Below are 22319 nucleotides of genomic sequence, written 5' to 3'. Positions count from 1 at the left end.
AGTAGTTAAATACTTAGAAAAAGTTTATAAAACTGCTTTAAAAATCAAATCATCCAAAAAAATACATAAGGTTCATACTGGAAATTCTCATTATAGCTCAATTTACCATTTATAAAATAAATACCCATAAACTATAAGGATGTTTATGTAGAACTTGAAGGTATTACTTTCTGAAATAAGCAGTGTGGTACAAAGTGAGTAGATATAGGAATATGATGAATTTAACTCCTCTTTCCAGTTGCCAAAAGTAAGCACAGATCTGGTGAAAGCTACCATCACCATTTACTGAACTATAAACTCCTTGATGTCATGACATGTGTCACGTGCACTCCTACATTCCTCCAGAGTATAGCACAGTTTGTTTTTATCAAACATGGACTGTTTTGAATTCTAGCTTGCTATTTGGTGATTAAGCAAACTAGTTAATATCTCTGAGTCTCTATCTCCTCATTTGAAAAATGTATATAAAAATACTACCTATTTCTCATTTGGTTGTCTTCAAAATTAAATGAGATAATACATATAACAGGGCTTAATATATCATAAGAATTCAATAAATGCTTGCAGCTCAGTGCATAACTACAGGACATGCTAAAATAATATATAGACCTAGACTGACATGAGGTAGTTTGCCCATTCAGGCTTGCCCCAACCTGAAATCTTTCAACCACAAATTATTCTATTAGGGGCCCGAAAGAAACAGAAGGGACTTTCATAACCAAAGATAGGTAAAATCTGGATCTTCATTTAACAGTTCTTCAATCTTGGTCAAGTTATTGAATCATATCAAATTTCAGTACACTGGTATAGGCACAGCCATTACTACTTGCCTTTCAAGGCTGTGTTATAAGAATTATACGAGAAAAGTTTACAAAAAGTCTCGCATGACGCCTGAAATTTAACACATACTTAAAAAAATGCCCAGCTGTTACTATTATTATACCATTCTACCTCACTCTAAGAAAATGACCCTGCTTCTAGTTTTAATAAAAAAATCTGGATCATCCAACAGATTTAAGCTCCAAAACTTTCTATCATTTTCCTTTTACTTATCTTCCTGACTTGCAGAAGAAATGCCTCCTTTCTAAGACCATCCTCTATATTGTGCTCTTCTATCTTACTTTCAATCAATGAATATTGTCTGTTTACAAAAATAAGAGGGAAATTCTTAATACTGTATTGAAAATTTTCCACAACCTCTTTTTACTGTCACACCTAACATTAAAACAAATAACTACACTTCAGAGGGATATATCTTTAACCTAAGCTACAAAGAATTCCCACAGATAACCCACCTCCCTGCGGCCCTGATTACAAGTCCATGATGCCAAATCACAAAACATTCACACATAAAAAAACACCAAGAACTGATCATGACTCAGAAACAGTAGACAAAAACGATAGCAAGAATAGATTTTTAGGGACTCTAGATAATAAAATAATCATATAAGGACTTCATATAAAATAGTGTATGTTTAAAATTATTAGACATAAAAAGAAGCAAAAACATAAGCAAAGAACAAGTCACTGTCAAAACAATTTTCAGCAAATGTGAAAAATAACCAAACACAATTTCTAGAAATTACTATAGCCACTCATATTAAAAATTCAATTAAAGGCTTAAATAAGAGGTTAGATATAGTGAAGAAATAATTAGTGTCCCATAAGAGGTCAAGAGACATAGAAAAGAGAACAGGAAGTACAAAATATACCTGGTAAGGGTTGCAGGACAAAATAGGAAAAAAAAAGTGAGGGCCGGCCCAGTGTTGTAGTGGTTAAGTTCACACGCTCTGCTTTGGTGGGCTGGGGTTCGCTGGTTCAGATCCCAGACATCGACCTACACACTGCTCATCAAGCCATGCTGTGGCAGCGTTCCACATACAAAATAGAGGGATATTGCCACAAACATTAGCTCAGCAAAAATCTTCCTCAATCAAAAAGAGGAAGATTGGCAACAAATGTTAGCTCAGGGTCAATCTTCCTCACCAAAAAAAAAAAAAAAGAGTGAGATATGATGACCTAAGGGATAATAGGTGAGAACTTTTCACAACTGAAAAAAAAACCACATATAAATCCACAGTTCAGGAAGCACAACTAGTCCCAAATAGGATAAATACAAACAAACTCTCAACAAGATACATTGTAACAAAGCTCAGAATGCTAAAGAAAAGAAGAGGTAAATCAAGGGAAAAACTGAGTAGCTGTGAGATGAAGACATCTCAAGAGGAAAAATATGTAGTGCTTAAAAAAACAAATTTCATCCTACAGTAGTATATTGAGCTATATTATCATATAAGGGTGAGAGAAAAGCATATTTTAAGAAAATGAGAGAGTTTACAATTCATGATTGAAACTGGAAAGAAACTACCAAATAAAAGTAAGAATAGAGAGCAAAAAATTGGCAAACAAGTGGACAAATCCAAATGAGCATTGACTCCATAAAACACAACAATAATGTCTAGTAATTTGGAGGTATAAAAAAAGATGTACAGGGGCCGTCCCATGGCCGAGTGGTTAAAGTTCTGTTGCTCCCCTTTGGTGGCCTGGGGTTTACAGGTTCAGATCCTGGGTGTGGACCTTCTCCACTCATCAGCCATGCTGTGGAGGTATCCCACATACAGAGCAGAGGAAGAGCATAGATGTTACCTCAGGGCTGATCTTCCTCAAGCAAAAAAAGAGGAGGATTGACAATGGATGTTAGCTCAGGGCAAATCTTCCTCACACACAAAAAAGACGCACAATCATAGTAACATGTAAGAACGGAAGCTGGAAGAAAAGCACTTGAAGTTCTTCAAAGGTCCTTTACACAGTTTGGAAGGAAGACGGAGATCATTATTAACTTTAGACTGTATTCAGTCGGGTAAGCATTTTCAATTTTTTTCAGGTAATAAATGCTAATAGAAAAGAAAAAGAATTATAAAATTCAAATTAGTAGAGAGAAAGAGACAAAAACTAAATTAATCCAATAAAAAGCAAAGGAGAAAAAAAGAAAGAAACAGAAAGCACAAAATAAAACAATTTCAAACACATGACAATAAAGACGATTTCTGATCATGGATGTAGAGAGTCAGAAAGAGCATTACTCCCACCCTTTTAACTAAAAAAACCAAACAAAAAACAGCCAAACTGTTAAACACAGAGAGGTGGGGTCACAGGGCAACTGACTAGCCCAAATCTAAGGAGACACAGGACAGATTCAGCCAGAAGCTGTGAAGAATAATTCAGCTAGAATAAATATCAAATCGGTAGAGGCCAAGTGTGAGCCGGCTAGCGAGTATGAAGCCCAAGGTGGGGAGCAGAGTTCAAAAACTCTTATATACTTTTTCTTCATTGACTCCAACAGGTACACTCAAAGACGACTGATGAGAGTCCTGAGAAAGAGAACTGCATGGTACAGGCCTGAGGGAGGTGAACAGCAGTTAACATAGGAGGGTCACTAAACCTTGCTCGTCTCCTCTAGGGAATAAAAGGTTTAATTTGCATGGAGCAGGGCAACCAGCACAGTTGCCCTTGAGGCACTGGGGGAATCACTGCATCTGAGGAAGGGCCAGGACTGTATTTTGGGCCTAGGACTATAGCTGGAGGTAGGGCAGGAGCACTGAGAAGGCCAAACACTCCAGATCCAGGGACACAGGGCAGCCTAAGACTGAGGCTTTATCAGATAATAGGGAAGAGTTGTTCTCTGCCCCTCCGACTTCCTATAACAAGTAAGAGTGGAATATTGCTCGAGACTGACCCTCTCTGAAGTGCTGTGCAAAGGGAAGACCTAAAGACATTGAGAAAACCCATTGGCAAACCAGCCTCCAATCTAAAAATAAGATATTGCTAGAGGAATTTGAAGACTGTGGTGCAAAGAGGGTAACCACAGAAACAACAAACCTCAAACCCAGCCCAACTCCTGACTATATTAACTCAAATCCCCCACATTAAAGGCCAAATAGAAGGTACGGTGTGCCCATTTCCAGGCAAAAAAAAATATTTACCTTAGTCTACTGTCCTACACAAGATATACAGTTTTCAACAAAAAATTACAAAGTGTAGGAAAAGGTAAGAAAAAATAAAACACTACCAAGAGACAAAGCAATCAACAGAACCAGCCTCAAGTATGACACAGATATTGAAATTATCTGACAGGGAATTTAAACAACTGTGATTAATATGCTGAAGGCTTTAAGGGAAAGGTGAAAAACATCCAAGATCAGATAGGTAATATCAGCAGATAAATGAAAACCATAAGAATGCAACAGAAATGCTAGAAATGGAAAACAACAGTAATAGATGTGAAGAATGCCTTCAGTGTCTCATCAGAGAACATACAAAGTGGAGGAAAGAATGAGTGCTCTCAATAAGTCAACAGAAACACTTCAGTCAATAGAAACAAAAGCACAAAGAGAGAAAATAATGGGGGGGGGTGAAGAACAGAACATCCAACATCAAACAATCTAACACATGTGTAATTGGAATCCCAGGAGGAGAAGAGAGTATGGGACAGAAGAAATATTTGAAGAAATAATGACCAAGAATTTTCCAAATTGCACAGCAGACACAAATCCACAAGTCCAAGAAGCTCAAAGAAAAAACAAAGCAAAAAACACATCAAATCATATCATATTCAAACTGCTAAAAAAGAAAAGACAGAGGAAATCTTGAAGGCAGCCAGAAGGGGGAAAAAGCATTACACACAGAGGAATAAAAGTAAGAATTACAACAGAATTCTGGCTTGCATGGTTTCTGACAAGAGTAACTTAAAGTATTGAAAGAAAAACCTAACAACCCAGAATGCAATATCCAGCAAATAATATGCTTTTTTCCATTGAGTTAATGATAGGTTACAAACTTGTAAAATTTCAGTTGTACATTATTTTTTTTGTTTTTTTTTGTTTTTTTTTTGTTTTTTTTTTTTGTTTTTTTGGAGGAAGATTAGCCCTCAGCTAACTACTGCCAGTCCTCCTCTTTTTGCTGAGGAAGCCTGGCTCTGAGCTAACATCCGTGCCCATCTTCCTCTAGTTTATACGTGGGACGCCTCCCACAGCATGGCTGCCAAGCAGTGCCATGTCCGCACCCGGGATCCGAACCAGCGAACCCCGGGCCGCCGAGAAGCGGAACATGCGAACTTAACCGCTGCGCCACCGGGCCGGCCCCTCAGTTGTACATTATTGATTGTCAGTCGTGTTGCAGGTGCACCACTCCACCTGCTGTGCCCACCCTCCACCCCACATTTTCCCTGGTAGCCACCAATCTGTCTCTCTGTCTACATTTTTAAATTTCTCATATGAGTGGAGTCATACAGAGATTGTCCTTCTCTAACTGGCTTATTTCACTTAACATAATTCCCTCAAGGTGCATCCATGTTATTGCAAATGGAATGCTTTTGTTCTGTTTTACAGCTGAATAGTATTCCATTGTGTATATGTACCACATCTTCTTTATCCATTCATCTGTTGATGGGCACTTAGGTTGCTTCCATGTCCTGGCTATTGTAAATAATGCTACAATAAACATTGGGGTGTATAGGACTTTAGGAATTGCTGACTTCAAGCTCTTTGGATAGATACCCAGTAGTGGAATAGCTGGGTCGTATGGTAGTTCTATTTTTAATTTTTTTAGGAATCTCCATACTGTTTTCCCTAGTGGCTGCACCAGTTTGCATTCTCACCAGCAGTGTATGAGGGTTCCTTTTTCTCCGCAACCTCTCCAACATTTGTTGCTATTAGTTTTAGATATTTTTGTCATTCTAAGGGGTGTAAGGTGATATCTTAATGTAGTTTTGATTTGCATTTCCCTGATGATCAGCGATGTTGAACATCTTTTCATGTGCCTATTGGCCATCTGTATATCTTCTTTAGAGAAATGTCTGTTCATGTCTCCAGCCCATTTTTTGATCGGGTTGTTTGATTTTTTGTTGTTGAGTTGTGAGAGTTCTTTATATATTATGGATATTAAGCCTTTGTCAGATATATGACTTGCAAATTTTTTTTCCCAGTTAGTGGGTTGTTTTTTGTTTCAATCCTGTTTTCATTTGCCTTGAAGAAGCTCTTTAGTCTGATGAAGTCCCATTTGTTAATTCTTTCTATTGTTTCCCTTCTCCGAGGAGACATGGTGTCCGAAAAGATCCTTTTAATACTGATGTCAAAGAGTGTACTGCCTACGTTTTCTTCTAAAAGCCTTATGGTTTCAGGTCTCACCCTCAGGTCTTTGATCCATTTTGAGTTTATTTTGGTAAATGGTGAGAAAGAATGGTCAATTTTCATTCTTTTACATGTGGCTTTCCAGTTTTCCCAGCACCATTTGTTGAAAAGACTTCCTTTTCTCCATTGTATAACCTCAGCTCCTTTGTTGAAGATTAGTTGTCCATAGATGTGTGGTTTTATTTCTGGGCTTTCAATTCTGTTCCATTGATCTGTGCACCTGTTTTTGTACCAGTACCATGCTGTTGTGATTACTGTAGCTTTGTAGTATGTTTTGAAGTCAGGGATTGTGATGCCTCCAGCTTTGTTCTTTTTTTTCAGGATTGCTTTAGCAATTCGGGGTCTTTTGTTGCCCCATATGAATTTTAGGATTCTTTGTTCTAATTCTGTAAAGAATGTCATTGGGATTCTGATTGGGATAGCATTGAATCTGTAGATTGCTTTAGGTAGAACGGAATTTTAACTCTGTTTATTCTTCCAATCCATGTACATGCAATGTCTTTCCATCTCTTTATGTCATCATCCAATTCTCTCAGACAGGCCTTGTACTTTTCATTATATAGGTCCTCCACTTCCTTAGTCAAATTTATCCCAAGGTATTTTATTCTTTTTGTTGCGATTGTGAATGGTATTGTGTTCTTGAGTTCTTTTTCTGTTAGCTCGTTATTAGAATATAGAAATGCTACTGACTTATGCAAATTGATTTTATACCCTGCAACGTTGCTGTAGTTGTTGATTACTTCTAAGAGTTTTCCAATGGCTTCTTTGGGGTTTTCTATATATAAGATCATGTCGTCTGCAAACAGTGAGAGTTTCACTTCTTCCCTCCCTATTTGGATTCCTTTTATTCCTTTTTCTTGCCTGATTGCTCTGGCCCGGACTTCCAGTACTATGTTAAATAAGAGTGGTGATAGAGGGCATCCTGTTTTCAGGGAGATGGCACTCAGTTTTTGCCCATTGAGTATGATGTTGGCTGTGGGTTTGTCACATATGGCCTTTATTATGTTGAGGTAGTTCGCTTCTATGCCCATTTTGTTCAGAGTTTTTATCATAAATGGCTGTTGGATCTTGTCAAATGCTTTCTCTGCATCTATTGAGATGATCATGTGGTTGTTATTCCACAGTTTGTTGATGTGGTGTATCACGTTGATTGATTTGCGGATGTTGAACCATCCCTGTGTCCCTGGTATGAATCCCACTTGATCATGATGTATGATCATTTTGATGAGTTGCTGAATTCTGGTTGCCAAAATTTTATTTAGAATTTTTGCATCTATGTTCATCAGTGATATTGGCCTGTAGTTCTCTTTTTTTGTGGTGTCCTTGTCAGGCTTTGGTATCAGAGTGATGTTGGCCTCGGAGAATGTGTTAGGAAGTGTTCCATCCTCCCTAATTTTTTGGAATAGCTTGAAAAGGATAGGTATTACATCCTCTCTGAAAGTTTGGTAGAATTCCCCAGGAAAGCCATCTGGTCCTCGGGTTTTATTCTTTGGGATGTTTTTGATTGCTGTTTCAATCTCTTTCCTTGTGATTGGTCTGTTCAAATTGTCTGCTTCTTCTTGAGTGAGCTTTGGGAGATTGTAGGAGTCCAAGAATTTATCCATTTCCTCTAGGTTATCCATTTTGTTGGCATATAATTTTTCATAGTATTCTCTTATAATCCGTTGTATTTCTGGAGAGTCTGTTGTTATTTCTCCTCTTTCATTTCTGATTTTGTTCATTTGAGTTTTCTCCCTTTTTTTCTTTGCAAGTCTGGCTAGGGGTTTGTCAATTTTATTTATCTTCTCAAAGAATCAGCTCTTTGTTTCATTGATCCTTTCTACCGCCTTTTTCGTTTCAATAGCATTTATTTCTGCTCTCATTTTTATTATTTCTCTCCTTCTGCTGACTTTGGGCTTTGTTTGTTGTTCTTTCTCTAATTCAGTTAGGTGTAGTTTAAGATTGCTTATTTGGGATTTTTCTTGTTTGTTAAGATGTGTCTGTATTGTGATGAATTTTCCTCAATACAGCTTTTGCTGTATCCCATATGAGTTGGTATGGCATGTTATCATTTTCATTTGTCTCCAGGTACTTTTTGATTTCTTCTTTAATTTCTTCAATGATCCATTGCTTGTTCAGTAGTGTGTTGTTTAGTCTCCACATCCTTGTGCCTTTCTCAGCTTTTTTCCTGTAATTAATTTCTAGCCTTATAGCACTATGATCGGAGAAGAGGCTTGTTATTATTTCATTTTTTAAAAAATTTGTAGAGGTTTGCCTTCTTTCCCAACATATGGTCTATCCTTGAGAATGTTCCATGCACACTTGAGAAGAATGTGTATTCTGCTGTTTTAGGATGAAGCATTCTATAAATGTCTATCAAGTCCAATTGTTTTAGTTTTTTGTTTAGCTCCACTATTTCCTTGTTGATTTTCTGTCTGCATGATCTGTCCATTGATGTGAGTGGGGTGTTGAGGTCCCCTACTATTATTGTGTTGTTTTTAACATCTTCCTTAAGGTCTGTTAATAGTTGCTTTATGAACTTTAGTGTTCCTGTGTTGGGTGCATAGATATTTATAAGTGTTATTTCTTCTTGATGAAGTGTCCCTTTGATCATTATATATTGTCCCTCTGTGTCTCTCTTTACCTGCCTTATTTTGAAATCCGTTTTGTCTGATGTAAGTATTGCAACACCTGCTTTCTTTTGCTTGCTGTTAGCTTGAAGTATTGTCTTCCACCCCTTCACTCTGAGCCTGTGTTTGTCCTTGGGGCTGAGCTGTGTTTCCTGGAGGCAACAAATTGTTGGATCTTGTTCTTTAATCCATTTTGCTACTGTGTGTCTTTTTATTGGAGAGTTCAATCCGTTTACATTGAGGGTGATTATTGATGCATTTGGACTTAATGCTGTCAATCTGTTGCTCGTTATCTGGTTTTCCTGTATTACCTTTGTTTCTTGTCTGTGTGTTTTAGCCTATCTATTGACTACTGCAATTTCTTATGCTGGGTTTCTTACATTTTTCCTTATTTGTGTTTTGTGGCACTGTTCTGTTTTTTAGTTTAGTGGCCACCCTGAAGTTTGTGTTTAGAATCTCATGTATAATATAGTCTACTCTCTGGTGGTCTCTTACTTACTTGGCCTAGACTAATTTAGTCCCTTTCCTCTTCCCCTCCTAAATTATTATTTCCATTTCTTATTCCAACTCATGTTATGAGTTTGTAGTTAGGGTGATAAGATCATCTTTGCTTTGGTGGTTTCCTTACCTTTATCCTAAGGCTATAGCTGAATATTTGCTATCCTATTCTGGTTCTATCTATCTGTCTCCCTACTCTGTGGTTTGTGACCCCTTTCTCCCTTTTTTTCTTTTTTCAAGTATGAGAGCCTTCTTGAGGATTTCTTGTAGTGGAGGACTTCTGGTTACAAATTCCCTTAACTTTTGTTTGTCTGGGAAAGATTTAATTTCTCCCTCAAATCTGAAGGATATTTTTGCTGGATAGCGTATTCTTGGCTGAAGATTTTTATCTTTTAAAGTTTTGAATATGTCACTCCATTCTCTCCTAGCTTGTCAGGTTTCCATAGAGAAATCCGCTGAAAATCTGATAGGAGTTCCTTTGTAGGTTATTTTCTTCTGTCTTGCTGCCCTGAGTATTCTTTATTTCTCTTTCATTTTTGCCATTTTTACTACTATATGCCTTGCAGTAGGTCTTTTTACATTGACAAATCTAGGAGATCTGAAAGCTTCCTCCACACACATTTCTCCCTCAATCCCTAGATTTGGGAAGTTCTTTTCTATTATTTCATTAAGCACACTTTCTGCTCCATTTTCCTTTTCCACGTTCTCAGGAATTCCAATGATCCTTAAATTCTTTCTCCTCATTGAATCCGCTATTTCTCTGATATTTTCCTCATTTTTTTAAATCCTTAGTTCTCTTTCTTCCTCTGTCTGGAGCCATTCAGCCTGTCTATCTTCGATTATGCTAATTTGCTCCTCTATGGTGTCTACATGGGCATTCAGGGAATCCGTATTCTGTTTTATCTAGTCCATAGTATTTTTCATCTCTAGTAACACTGTTTGATTCTTCTTTATAGTTTCAATCTCTTTTGTGAAGTAACTCCAGAACTCGTTGACTTGTTTCTCTATCTTTCTCTCTACCTCATTGAGTTTTTTGATGATACTCTGAACTCATTTTCACTTAGTTTACCTATTTCCAAGTCCTCAGGACTAATTCTGTGTTTTTATTGTTTTCCTTCTGTTCTGGAGCTTTTATAAATTGCTGGATGGTAGAGGAGTGGTTTTTGCACATGATGGTAGAATTCGGCTGCAGTTACACCCTGTCGCCACTAGATGGGGGTCGAGAGCCGCACGTTCTGAGCTCTCCACCTTCAGGTAAGATGGCAGCGCCCAGCATGGGTTCAGGGAGGAGGGGCAGTTTCTCTCGTGCGCCAATCTGGATTCCGATCAGCTCTCGTTCTCTGGTCTCCTGAGGCCCTGGCTTGATGGGGTCCCCGCACACGGAAGCTTTCCCCCGTCAGCGGGTTTCCACTGCACTGGCAGTGGGAGTCCTGGACGATCCCCTGGTCGCGTGGCCCCTCCCCCACTCCTTCCCGCACCCGCGGCAGTGATCCCAGTCTCTAGGGGAGGGAGCGAAGTTCTCTCCTACCCTGTTTCAGCTCCTCCAAGGCCAGTAGCAGCCTCTCCGTCCTCCTTCATCTTGGTGCTGTAGGTCTCTGATGGTCTGGCATTAGGTTTATTGGCTGAAATTCAGTTTTCCCAATCCTTTGTTGTAGTTTGGAGGGGAGAGAGTCCCGGGTCAGCTCACCCCACCATTTTGCTCCACCCCTTTATAATTTGCTTTTAAATTAGAGAAATAAATACTTTCTCAAACAAATGAGAACTAAGAGAATCCACTGCCAGTAGACCAGCAGTACGAGAAATGTTAAAGGAAGTTCTCTTCAAGTAGAAGGAATATGACCCCAGACAGATACATGGATTTATACAAAGAAATAAAGAGGGCTAAAAAGGAATAACTGAAGGGAAAATTAATTTCATTAAAAATTTTAAAAATTTCTTTGAAAGATTGACTGATTAATGCAAAATTAGTAGCACATATGATGCTGGTACTATCTGTAAAAGCAAAATATATAACAACAATAGCACAAAGGATAGGAGAAAGAATTGGGAATATATCATTCTAAGGACCTTACACTACATGTGAAGGGTAAAATACTATTTGAACGTAAGCTCTGATTAAAGATTTATATTGTACAACCTAGAGCAACTACTAAAATGTTTTTTAAAGGAATATAAATAAATAAGTCAATTGTGGAGATAAAATGGAACCATAATAAATGCCCAATAAACCCAACAAAAAGAAGAAAAAAGAAATAAAGAACAAATGGAGTAAACAGAAAATAGCTAGCAAGGTGATAAATATTAATCCAAATAGAATCACAAAACATGAACCAAACATGACAGCTAAAACAGACTGTGAGATCACATTTTTCTATAGCTTTATTGAGACATATTCACACACCATAAATTCACCTAAAGTGTACATACATAGAGTTCAGTGGCTTTTAGTATATTCACACAGTTGTATAACCATTTACTAGATTGGATTTTAACAAATATCCATCTATATGCTGTTTATCAGAGACATAAACAGGTTGATATTAAAAGGATGGAAAAAGATATATAAAGCAAATACTAAATAATAAACAGCCTGGATAATTATATGAAAACAAATAGATTAAATAAAAAAGCATCCTTAAGGATAAAGACAGTCAATACATAATGATAAGATTCATTTTGCCACAAAAATATAACAATTAAAAGTTTGTATGTTCCTCTAAAAGGGGCTCAGAATATTTTAATCCCCCCCCCCAAATCATCACAACTCCAAAGAGAAATGAAAGATCCACAATCACAATAGAAGATATCAATATAAATTAGTATTTGAAAGATCAGGCAACACAAAAGCACTAGAAAAGATATAGAAGATACAAACAATACAGTTAAAAAGTTGGATCAAATGTAAGGTAAGACTCAAAAGACCATATTCTCTGACCACAATGCAATTAAGTTAAAATAACGACATGAACTACTAACGAAGTGAACCAGAAACCTATACATTCAGAAACATAAAAGATGCTGGTAAACAACTTTTGAGTCAAAGAAGCAATTTTAAGGAAAGCAAAAAAGTATGGAACTGAAGAATAAAAAATGTACTAGTAAAGAAGACACATAATATCTAGGAGTACAAGGAAAGGGGGAAAAAATGAAACCCAAGCAACATATAATGAAAGGGTATAATAAAGAATAGAACTGAACTATCTAGAAAACAATGGTACAACATGGAGGATCAACAAAAATTTTAAAATCCAATCTTTAAAAAGATGAATGAAAAGGGCAAACTTCTCCAAGGCTTTTCAAGAAAATAATGAAGGCACAAATAAACACTGTTAGGAATGAAAAGAGGGACATAAATATAGATTCAGTGAAAATACTTTTTAAAAAAGATAATTTAAACAACTTTAAGAGATAAATTTAAAAATTTAGATGAAATGGACAGTCTCCTAGGGAAATAGATCTCACCAAACCAGACTCAAAAAGAAACAGAAAATCTGAAAAGATCTATAAACCTTCAACAAGTAGGATGAATAGGTATCATTTCCACAAAACGAAAAGACAAGACTATTTAAAGGAACACATTCCAGCAAATATTCAAGTAATGGGTAATTCCAATCTTATATAAAATTTCTGAGAACAGAATAAAATCCAATCCAATCCAACCCATTCACCGAGTTTACTCTAACCTTGGAAGCAAAACCAGATAAGAGTCTCCCCCAAAAGGAAAATTATAGTACAATCTAAGTTAAGCACCAAAAATCTAAAACACTGAAAACTTGAATCCAGCAGTGGGAACGGGTTGTATACGTCTCTGTGTATCTGTTCTGTATCATAAACTCGTTTGGTTTTTAGTATTTTGATAACTGTACCTTAATACAACCGGTTTGCTTTCTAATCCTATGTATTTTACTTTATGCATTAAAAAATATTATTTTGAGAAGGGGTCCATAGGCTTCAGACTGCCAAAGGGGTTGATGGCACACACAAAAATGCTAAGAACCCCTGTACTGAAGAAACTCTTAGAGATATACACAAGGAAACATGTGCAACACTGTTTAGAGCAGCACTGTTTGTAATAGCAAAAATCAGGAGACATAAAGAGGAGAGTGGCTCAATGAACTAAGGAACACTAACTAGGTGGAGTTTCCTGAAAGTCATTAAAATTAAGGAACTGGAGCTACATGTATCAACAAGGACAAACCTCTTAATCTGGATGCTGGATACACGGGTGTTTGATATAACACCCTCTAAATGACTAAGATAGCGTTACCATTACACCACACTGTTTTTAATTATTTTTTTCATTTTGCAATGAGAAAACTTCATGGATCCTCACCAGTTTAAGCACTGGCGTGTAGGAACCAGTGCCTTACACCACTTCTCTTCCAGCAAAATCCACCCCAAATCAGACTCATTATAGTCAGGCCCAGCTTAAAATACAAATTCCTTAGGAAGCCTTTCTCCAGATCATCCCAATGGAATTAATTTTCCCCTCCTATTCTCCACAGCCATTTCTATTTAACTTTCTCATTACTAGATTTCCGAATTACATACTTTTACCAGTTTTACTGAGATATAATTACATACGGCACTGTGTAAGTTTAAGGTGTATAGCATAATAACTTACATATATTGTGAGATGATTACTACAATAAATTTTGTTAACATCCATCATTTCACATAATGAATTAAATTAAATATAGTTTGTGAGCGCCCGATTTCTCAAGTGTAGGTTCTTTGATGCCTAGACAGTGCTTTGTACTCACAAATTCTCAAAACCATTTTTGCTGAATTTGATTCATTCACCTACATCCACTGTGAAATAAATTCTAAACACTGGCTTAAAAGTTGTGTTTGCGTCTTTAATATCTACAGAAATAGAATTTGATTATAGAAATAAAACATCCCATTATGCAAGCTAGATTTCTACTTTTCATAATCTTACTGTTATTTTTAATTACAACGAAAAATATAAGATAATAACTTTGAACAATGTAAAACAAGATACACTTCTTCTAAAAGATTGACATGTTCAGGTTATGTTCCAGTTGGGATGACCATTTTGCACACAGGTATACAGAATGATACATGTGTTAACTATGCCCCCTACTGACTGAATAAATATTTGAAAGCCAAATAACGTCACAGAGAATACAGAATACAGCCCACACAAACGTACCACATAAAAAACAAATGTACTTTTATAATGCAAATGGGTTTCATAGGAAAGACTTTGCAGATCTTAAGTCAAGTACATTTAAGATAGGATTTATTAGAGAAAGCGGGAACTTGAGAAGAAAGAAGTATAATTTTGAAATTGACTGCTCAGAATCACCACTTCACACAACTTTAGGAAGCATCATTCACATTATATTCTACAGAGTGGTTGTCAACCAGAGGCAATTTTGCTGCCCAGGAGAATTTTTGTCCTAACACCTGGGCAGGGGGTGGGGTGGGGTGGTGGGCACAGTGCTACTGGCATCTAATGGGCAGAGGCCAGGGATGCTGCTACACATCCTACAAGGCACAGGCCAGTCCCCACAATAAAGAATTATTTGGACCAAAATGTTAATAGTATCAAGATTGACAAATTTTTGCTCCATGCGAATATTCCCTCTCAAGTTGTGCAATAAGGCAACAGAGTCAAATAGAGTTTTATGACTTGCTTAAACTTTGTTGAATGGATCAAAGAAGACATTAAATCCCTGACATAAAAGAATACAGTTTTTAGCCCTTTTCATTTGGGCTAGAAAATTACAGTCATATGTCCACCTTTTAACTCTATTCTATGGATGACAGAATCCGTGCATACACTTTTGATCCGCTAACAATATTTTTGAAAGCTACTGGGCTTTCCGATCATACCTGTGTTTCCATTTCCATCATCCTTTGTTTTATTTCTCTTATTTCTGCCTGTGTTTCAGCTTCTCTAAGTCGAATGGTCATCAGTTCATCTTGTAACTCATTCATAGCATTTTTCTTAGGTGGGTCTTTCCATCTCCCAGTAGTACGAGCTAAGTGGCGCTAAAACACAAAAATGATGTCGCAACAAATATCCCCAGTATCAAAATAAGAACTAACTTTACTGAGCACTTATTTTAGGTCCAGTACTATATTAAGAACTTTATAGCATTATTTTATTTAATCCCCTGACTTAAAAGTCAGGCACTATTATCTTTATTATACAGGTGAGAAAATGGAAATTGTGATTAACTTCAGAAAGGTCACACAGCCAGTAAATGGCAGGTCTGGGATATATACTCAGATATAGTTCAAAATTTTTTTTATACTGCGGATTAATTACTGTAAAGAATGCAATTTTCACCGTAATTTTTTTTTTTTTTACCAAGGGAGATTTTTCACATTATTTTTAATGAACTCCCAAGAAAAGGGAAAAAAATGGGGCCATTCACAAATTAAGGAAGCAATATTACAAGTTAGGAGCAGTGTTCTCAAAATATCCATGGTGAAGGACCAGTTTTGTTTTGTTTTTAATTTTCAGTTTATTCCTGCCTGATACTTCCCAAAATACATTAAAAAAAAAAAATCCATGGTAATATCAAGGACTAACTTCAGTCTTTGCTAAGCGCATCCTCTCATCCCAAATTCAAACCAAGATCATTACTGTGAAACTATGTCTAGTTTTCTTTTTCTTCCCTCTCTCCCTTCTATTTTATAGATTGTTTTGTTGTTGTTGTAGATCTTTTTCAACAGTTTCCCTCAACTGTGAATAAATCTGTGGGCATATAACTAGTTAAACGTCTGATTCATTTGGTGAGATAACCAATTTCCAAAAGAAGTTATGAATTTACAGACAAATTTATTTTGGTGTCGCCCTTCTGATGTTTCACACTGACCAATGGATTTAACAGACGAAGTATGTACTAGATAAAGGAATATTTTCTTACAGTTCTTTAGGAAGATACATAAATCACAATCGTATAACAACAAAAATACGACTTGATCTCTATTTTATCTTCTATTTAATTGTAAGAATTAAAAAGGGATAAATAGCTCAAAAGTTTTTTCAATTTATAAATGCTCTCAGTTTTGTACATTAAACAAGGTCTTTCTCATGTTAAACTCAAATCCTACAGTTGATCATCAGCTTCTTCAAACTCGTACAAACTGGATATTCAGTTTTAACCCTCCTTTTAAAGAGCACACAAAATACATTGATATACCTGCCAGTGTTCCTCCAAATCCTTGACTTGTTGTCTAAGTTCTTTCAAACCCATAATAGCTTCTGCTTCTCTCAGTTTCACAGCAATGAGTTCTTCCTGAAGCCTTGCAAGGTTATTCTCATCAGGAAAGGAGTTGTTTCTCTAAAGCAAGAATAATTTAACTTGGTATTTTTTTAGTTTAAAGAATAAAATAAAATATAGCATACATAATAAGAGCTATTTTGCCCCATATGTAATCATACCTAATTTTACAGAGTTTGATTGAAACATAATTCACAAACCACAAAATTTATTCTTTTAACGTACACTGGTCAGCGGTTTTTAAGAGTACTCACAGGGTTGTCCAACCACCATCACAATCTAATTTCATAACATTTTAATCACTCCCAAAAGAAACCCTATATCCATTAGCAGTCACTCCATATTTCCCCTCCCTCCAGCCCCAGGCAACTAATCTACCTTTGTCTCTATGGAGTTGCCTACTCTTGGCATTTCATATAAATGGAATCATACATAAAAATAATATGTGGCCTTTTATGACTAGCTTCTTTCACTCAGCATAATATTTTCAAGGTTCATCCCTTTGTATTGCCAAATAATATTCCATTGTATGGATATACCACATTTTATTTATCCCACCAGTTAGTGAAAATTTGGGTTGTTTCCTCTTTTTGGCTATTATGAATAACGCTGCTATGAACATTTGTGTAAAAGTTTTTGTGTGGATGTATGTTTTTAATTCTTTTGAGTGACATACCAAGGAGCAAAACTGATGGATCAGATGGTAATTCCACACTTAACTTTTAAGAAACTTTTCCAAAGCAGCTATACTGTTGTACACTCCCACCAGAAACATATGAGGGAAATCGTACTTAATTTTGAGGATGCAGAAGTCTAATTCTGCTTTGTTTAATAAAATTTTAACCAGAGTTACAGAACAACAAGATTAAAAGTGTTTTTCAGCATGGCAATAAACTTACTAACCTCTGATCAGAACTCCAAACAAAGCATGAACATCATTTATATTTTACATATTTACGGAAAAGAATAGTCCAAAATCTGCTTTGTTGTATTTTCTTAGCATGCCACTTTGGAAGGAATGCAAAATCTCTGTACATTAGTCACTATATCAATAGTCAATAAATTAATACCAAGGTGACCTAATATTTCCTTCAAGGGCACAAGACGTAGATTAATCTCCTACCAATCAAAGACTCACCTTAGGATACAGGGTAGCCCCAAATCAAACTGCTCTTGGAGTGACCAGAAGATCCTAAATTAGACCTTAGTAAAAGTTCCTTAGGTAAACTGAGGTACTATTGAGATTTCAAGCTCTGAATCTATGAAATATTCTATCTCTAAAATATTTCATGATGGACATTAAGATTTTAGCCCACAGAGATGATGGAATAAAGTTATTCTTGCCAACTACACATTTTCATGGTAGACTGCAAATATTTTCTCAATTGAAAACCAGAAATTTACTGCATATGCATTAAAAAGAAAAAAGAGACTCCTGAATGAAGAAATTACCCATAGAAAGCATGAAACCTTTCAATTTCCTTTCTACTCTATAATATGAATACCAACAAACCTACTTAAGAAATCCATCTTTACGTTGGAACCAAGGACGTTTCTTTCTATCAAATATTCAAAACTGAAAGATCCAGATTCTTACCTAAGTCATGGAGCCCAGAATACTCCTAAGTTAGAGATCAAATATTCTTTTAGGCATTTTCTACGGCATTCTTGCTGGCTTTTTCCTCAACAAACAGGGGAATAAATTTTCCAAAAATAACAGAAAAATAGCAAGCAGATTTCTAGCAAAATTATTCTACTACTGAGTGTAGTTACACCCTGCTCCATTTCATTAAGAAATAGTAAAGAACAACTTGAGGCTATCTGTCATGTCCATTATTTATGAGCCTTTGACTCAATAGCTAGATTCTACCTATGAGTGAATCATAGACCCCAAGCCATCCACAATTTTATACATGAGAAAACAGAGATTCAGAGTTTGTGATTTAGAACACAGACTCTCAAGTCTGAGGGTTGTAAGAAATGTAAAAGCATTTCTATTTCCACTGCTTATCTAATCCTCAAGTTCTTTAGTAACTTGGAAAAGGGGTAAGTTAAATGAGCTTCCATAAGTACACCTCAGGCTAAGGTCTTCCTGTGTAGTATCCTGAGGTGGCGTGCAGTACCTTAGAAAGTTCTGACAGTTACAATCACATAAAATTTTCCCTGAAATGTTTACGTATTAATCACATCCTACCTCTTGCAGGGGAAGATATTACAATATTTGAAGACAACAGTTAATTTCTGTCCCCTAAGTTTCTCTCCTCCAAATTTATATCAAAATTATCCTGGTTGTTTACCTCTAGATGGGCACTCATCTCCATTTTTACCCTTAAATATGGGGCTTTGAGTAGTATGGCAACAACAAAGAATAATTGGGAATCTTACAAATTTTTTTCCTTTCCTCTCTCAGTAACTAATATGTAAGTTTCCTTTTCTTGTTATGATTTTTCTTTTCTTTTTGGTGAGGAAGATTGGCCCTGAGCTAACATCCATTGCTATACTTCCTCTTTTTGCTTGAGGAAGATTGTCACTGAGCTAACAACTGTGCCAAGCTTCCTCTACTTTGTATGTGGGACACCGCCACAGCGTGGCTTGATGACTGGTGTACAGTTCTGCACCTGGGATCTGAACCTGCGAACCCCAGGCTGCCAAAGCAGAGTGTGCACACTTAACCACTAGACCACCGGGCTGGCCCCTCTAAGGTTTCTAATACGTAAAAACACTAAGAACAATTTAACTGCTCAAAAAGTACTTAACAAATATCTATTATGTGTCTCCTCTAATCTGGGAGTGACAGCATTTGTGTTGTTCTCACCTTCTCTATGTCCAGGACCTTATCCTGCATCTCTTTCAGTGCACATTGAGACTCAGCTTCACTCAGACGAGCTTGGACCAATTCCTTCTCTAGCTGTAGCACAAAATCTTCATTGTAGTTGGAACTGCATTTATGCTACAAATTATAGACACATACTGAAATTTCACAGAAGTATGAACATGTACATACAATAAAAATAAATGCAATTAGACAATACAGTTACTGTTATTACAGTTACTACCAAGTAGTAAAAGTTCCCCTTACCCAATATTTCCAGTATATCTCCTCCAATTAACCTTCCAATGAATTAAAAGCTCAGGTTTGATATCTATTAAGATGATCACATTATTGGGTGCTGGTAACTAGCAGTTACACTAGTCAAATTTAATTCATAGGAGATGAATATCTCCATTTATCTGTCCATCTACCCAGATATTAAGAATTTGTTTTAGCTCTATAGACCTGTACTGTACAACAGTGTAGCCATTAGCCACATGTGGTTACTGAGCATTTGAAATGCGGCTAGTCCGAATTGAGAGAGGTTGTAGGTATAAAATACAAACTGGATTTTGAAGACTTAATATGAAATAAAGAGGCAAAATATCTCATTAATAATTTTTACATTGATAATATGTTGAAATAATATTTTGAATACACTGAGTTAAGCAAAAATATCACTAATTTCATCTGTAATTATTAATTACTCCCTTCAATAGGGCATTTTAAAATGTATATGTGGGTCACATTATACTGCTATTGGACAGCACTGTTACAGGCTACAGAAGTCAAGTACACATTTATTGAAAATTCTACTTTAATCTAATGGGAATAAAATAAGGCATGCACAATAACGTGAACCATTCCAAATTCCAACAGTAAAATGTATTTGGTCTTAGAAATGAGGATCTTTTCAAAGATATGCATGAAAATGACTGCTGGAAGCAGAGAAAAAGCAGATGCTGCGTGAAGAAATTAACCATGGAAGCACGAATCCTTTCCATTTCCTTTTCTACTCTATAATGTAAATACCAATGCACTATCTAAGAAATCTCTTTTTAAACCAGTTTCTATACAAAGGTGCTCTAAAAAAGCAAAAAGATATCTAATTCACCATTATAAAAGACTTCCTAAAATAAACCATCACTTCACACTTAATTTATGTAGTAAAGAAAAAGTGACAACACAAAATTTCAAAATAGAGTCATAGAGAACAATTTCCTGCTGAAACAGCATGAGTAAAGAGTGGTTCCTTTAACTCTTCAATACATTAGGGACAAAATGAGGTCAAATGAAAACTCTATTAAAGAATTATTCAGTGCTTAATTAAAACATATGGTACTCCCTTGCCCCAGTTACCCAAAAAGATGTCATTTTTAAAAATGAACAGTTCACTGTTAAGCAAATGAGGATTTCTTAATTCAATGTATTACACATTATTTCTCCTAATAATTTTCTGATACTCTTAAAACAACATTTCAATACAAGAAGTACATCTGCAACAGGTATATCACCTTAGCAAATACTTACCTTACCAAATAGAGAAAAGGCACTCTTTTGGAATGACCACATCCACACTGCAGGTGCCATAATTTTTGTTTAATGAGATCATAGTTATTTTATGAGTAATACTAGAATTTTTTGCCCTTAATCTAAAGCCCTGACAACTGCAGTTCAGGTTTGTTTGCTAAGACTTTATATTAGGAGATCCCCAGGAATACATCAAACCCAAATGGCCCATATGAGAATGGAATCATTGATCCAGTATAAACCAAATAATCCAACTAAGTGCAAAAAACTGTAGTAATATTGGGAACAAATTTTCATCAAGAAAATTTGCGAAACTTCTAATTTCCCTCTATTGTTCAAGGGACAAATTCTAAATTCCATAGTTTACATATATTATTTCTCCTCACATACTTCCCATTTGTTCCTCAAGCCACTGCAAACTAGCTCTAGTCCTCAACCCTTGATTAAATTGCTCTGCTCACTAACAATATCAATACCCAATAACAGTATAAAAACTCCACGGAAAGCCCTTTTATTCAGCTCTTACCTTCACTAGACAGTCTACAGAATTTAACACGACCAACCACTCTTAAAACTTTCTCCTCCCTTAGATTTTGAGGTGTTACTCTGTCATGGTTCTCCTACCTATCTCCTCTGCCAATTCTACTACTTCAAATAGGTATCTATATCTGTGTGTGTGTGTATCAATCATAGTTCCCAGGGTTTCAGTATTGTGTGTTTTCTCTCAATCTTTTCATTAATTTTCTTATTTTGTAGATTCATCCTATGTGATTTCATCCCTTGTCTATAGAGTCTGCATATATAGGCAGTATCAGATACTGTCCATTTGTAGCAGATATTGTCTCTATACAGTCTATATAGTGGATGAAACCACCAAGGAAGAATCTATAAAATAGTAAAAAGGGGAAGGTAGAGAGAAGAGGGACAGAAAGAAGGAGGGAGAGAGAACATACAATGACAGAACTCTAGGGAAGACAGATAGAAGCAAACATGGACAGAGAGTAGTGACTCTAAGCTCCCTATTTCCAGCCCAGATCGTTCTATTAAGCTGCAGAACCACATTCACAACTTCCTACTGGTCTTCTCCATCCGGTTAGCCATACATTCACCTCACATTCAACATGTCAAAACTGAACTCCTTATCTTTTCCTCTTAAAGTATTTACTACTCTGCCAAGGATTCTATCACCTAACAACTAACCAAGTCAAAACTTCCCCTCTTCTATTCAACCCATATCATTCAACCACAAAATCTTAGTAATTTTTCTTCCAGATATCTCTTAAATTTGTCTGCTCCTCTCCATTTTCATTACAATTGTTTTTATTCATGCCTTCATCTTTCTCTGGACTACTGCAATAGTCTTACATATATCCCCTCCTAACTGCTGTAAGCACTTACAGTGGGTATTATTTAATATTTT

At 36.2% G+C, this 22319-nt stretch overlaps 1 protein-coding gene across 12 annotated transcripts in view; it reads right to left on the bottom strand.

Annotated features, from left to right (window-relative positions):
- Positions 1 to 22319, bottom strand: part of EVI5 (ecotropic viral integration site 5) — a 223019-nt gene that overhangs the window by 76553 nt on the left and 124147 nt on the right. For all 12 annotated transcript variants that reach the window (XM_070268726.1, XM_023641642.2, XM_070268727.1 and 9 more), the window contains 3 exons: positions 19373 to 19507; positions 16477 to 16617; positions 15158 to 15316 (listed from right to left, as the gene is read on the bottom strand). In XM_070268726.1, coding sequence (XP_070124827.1) covers positions 15158 to 15316; positions 16477 to 16617; positions 19373 to 19507 — 435 coding nt within the window. The remainder of the gene's footprint in view (positions 1 to 15157; positions 15317 to 16476; positions 16618 to 19372; positions 19508 to 22319) is intronic.

Source organism: Equus caballus, chromosome 5, assembly GCF_041296265.1.
Source record: "Equus caballus isolate H_3958 breed thoroughbred chromosome 5, TB-T2T, whole genome shotgun sequence".
Taxonomy (NCBI): Eukaryota; Metazoa; Chordata; class Mammalia; order Perissodactyla; family Equidae; genus Equus; species Equus caballus.
This window is presented reverse-complemented; position numbering and strand designations above follow the sequence as displayed.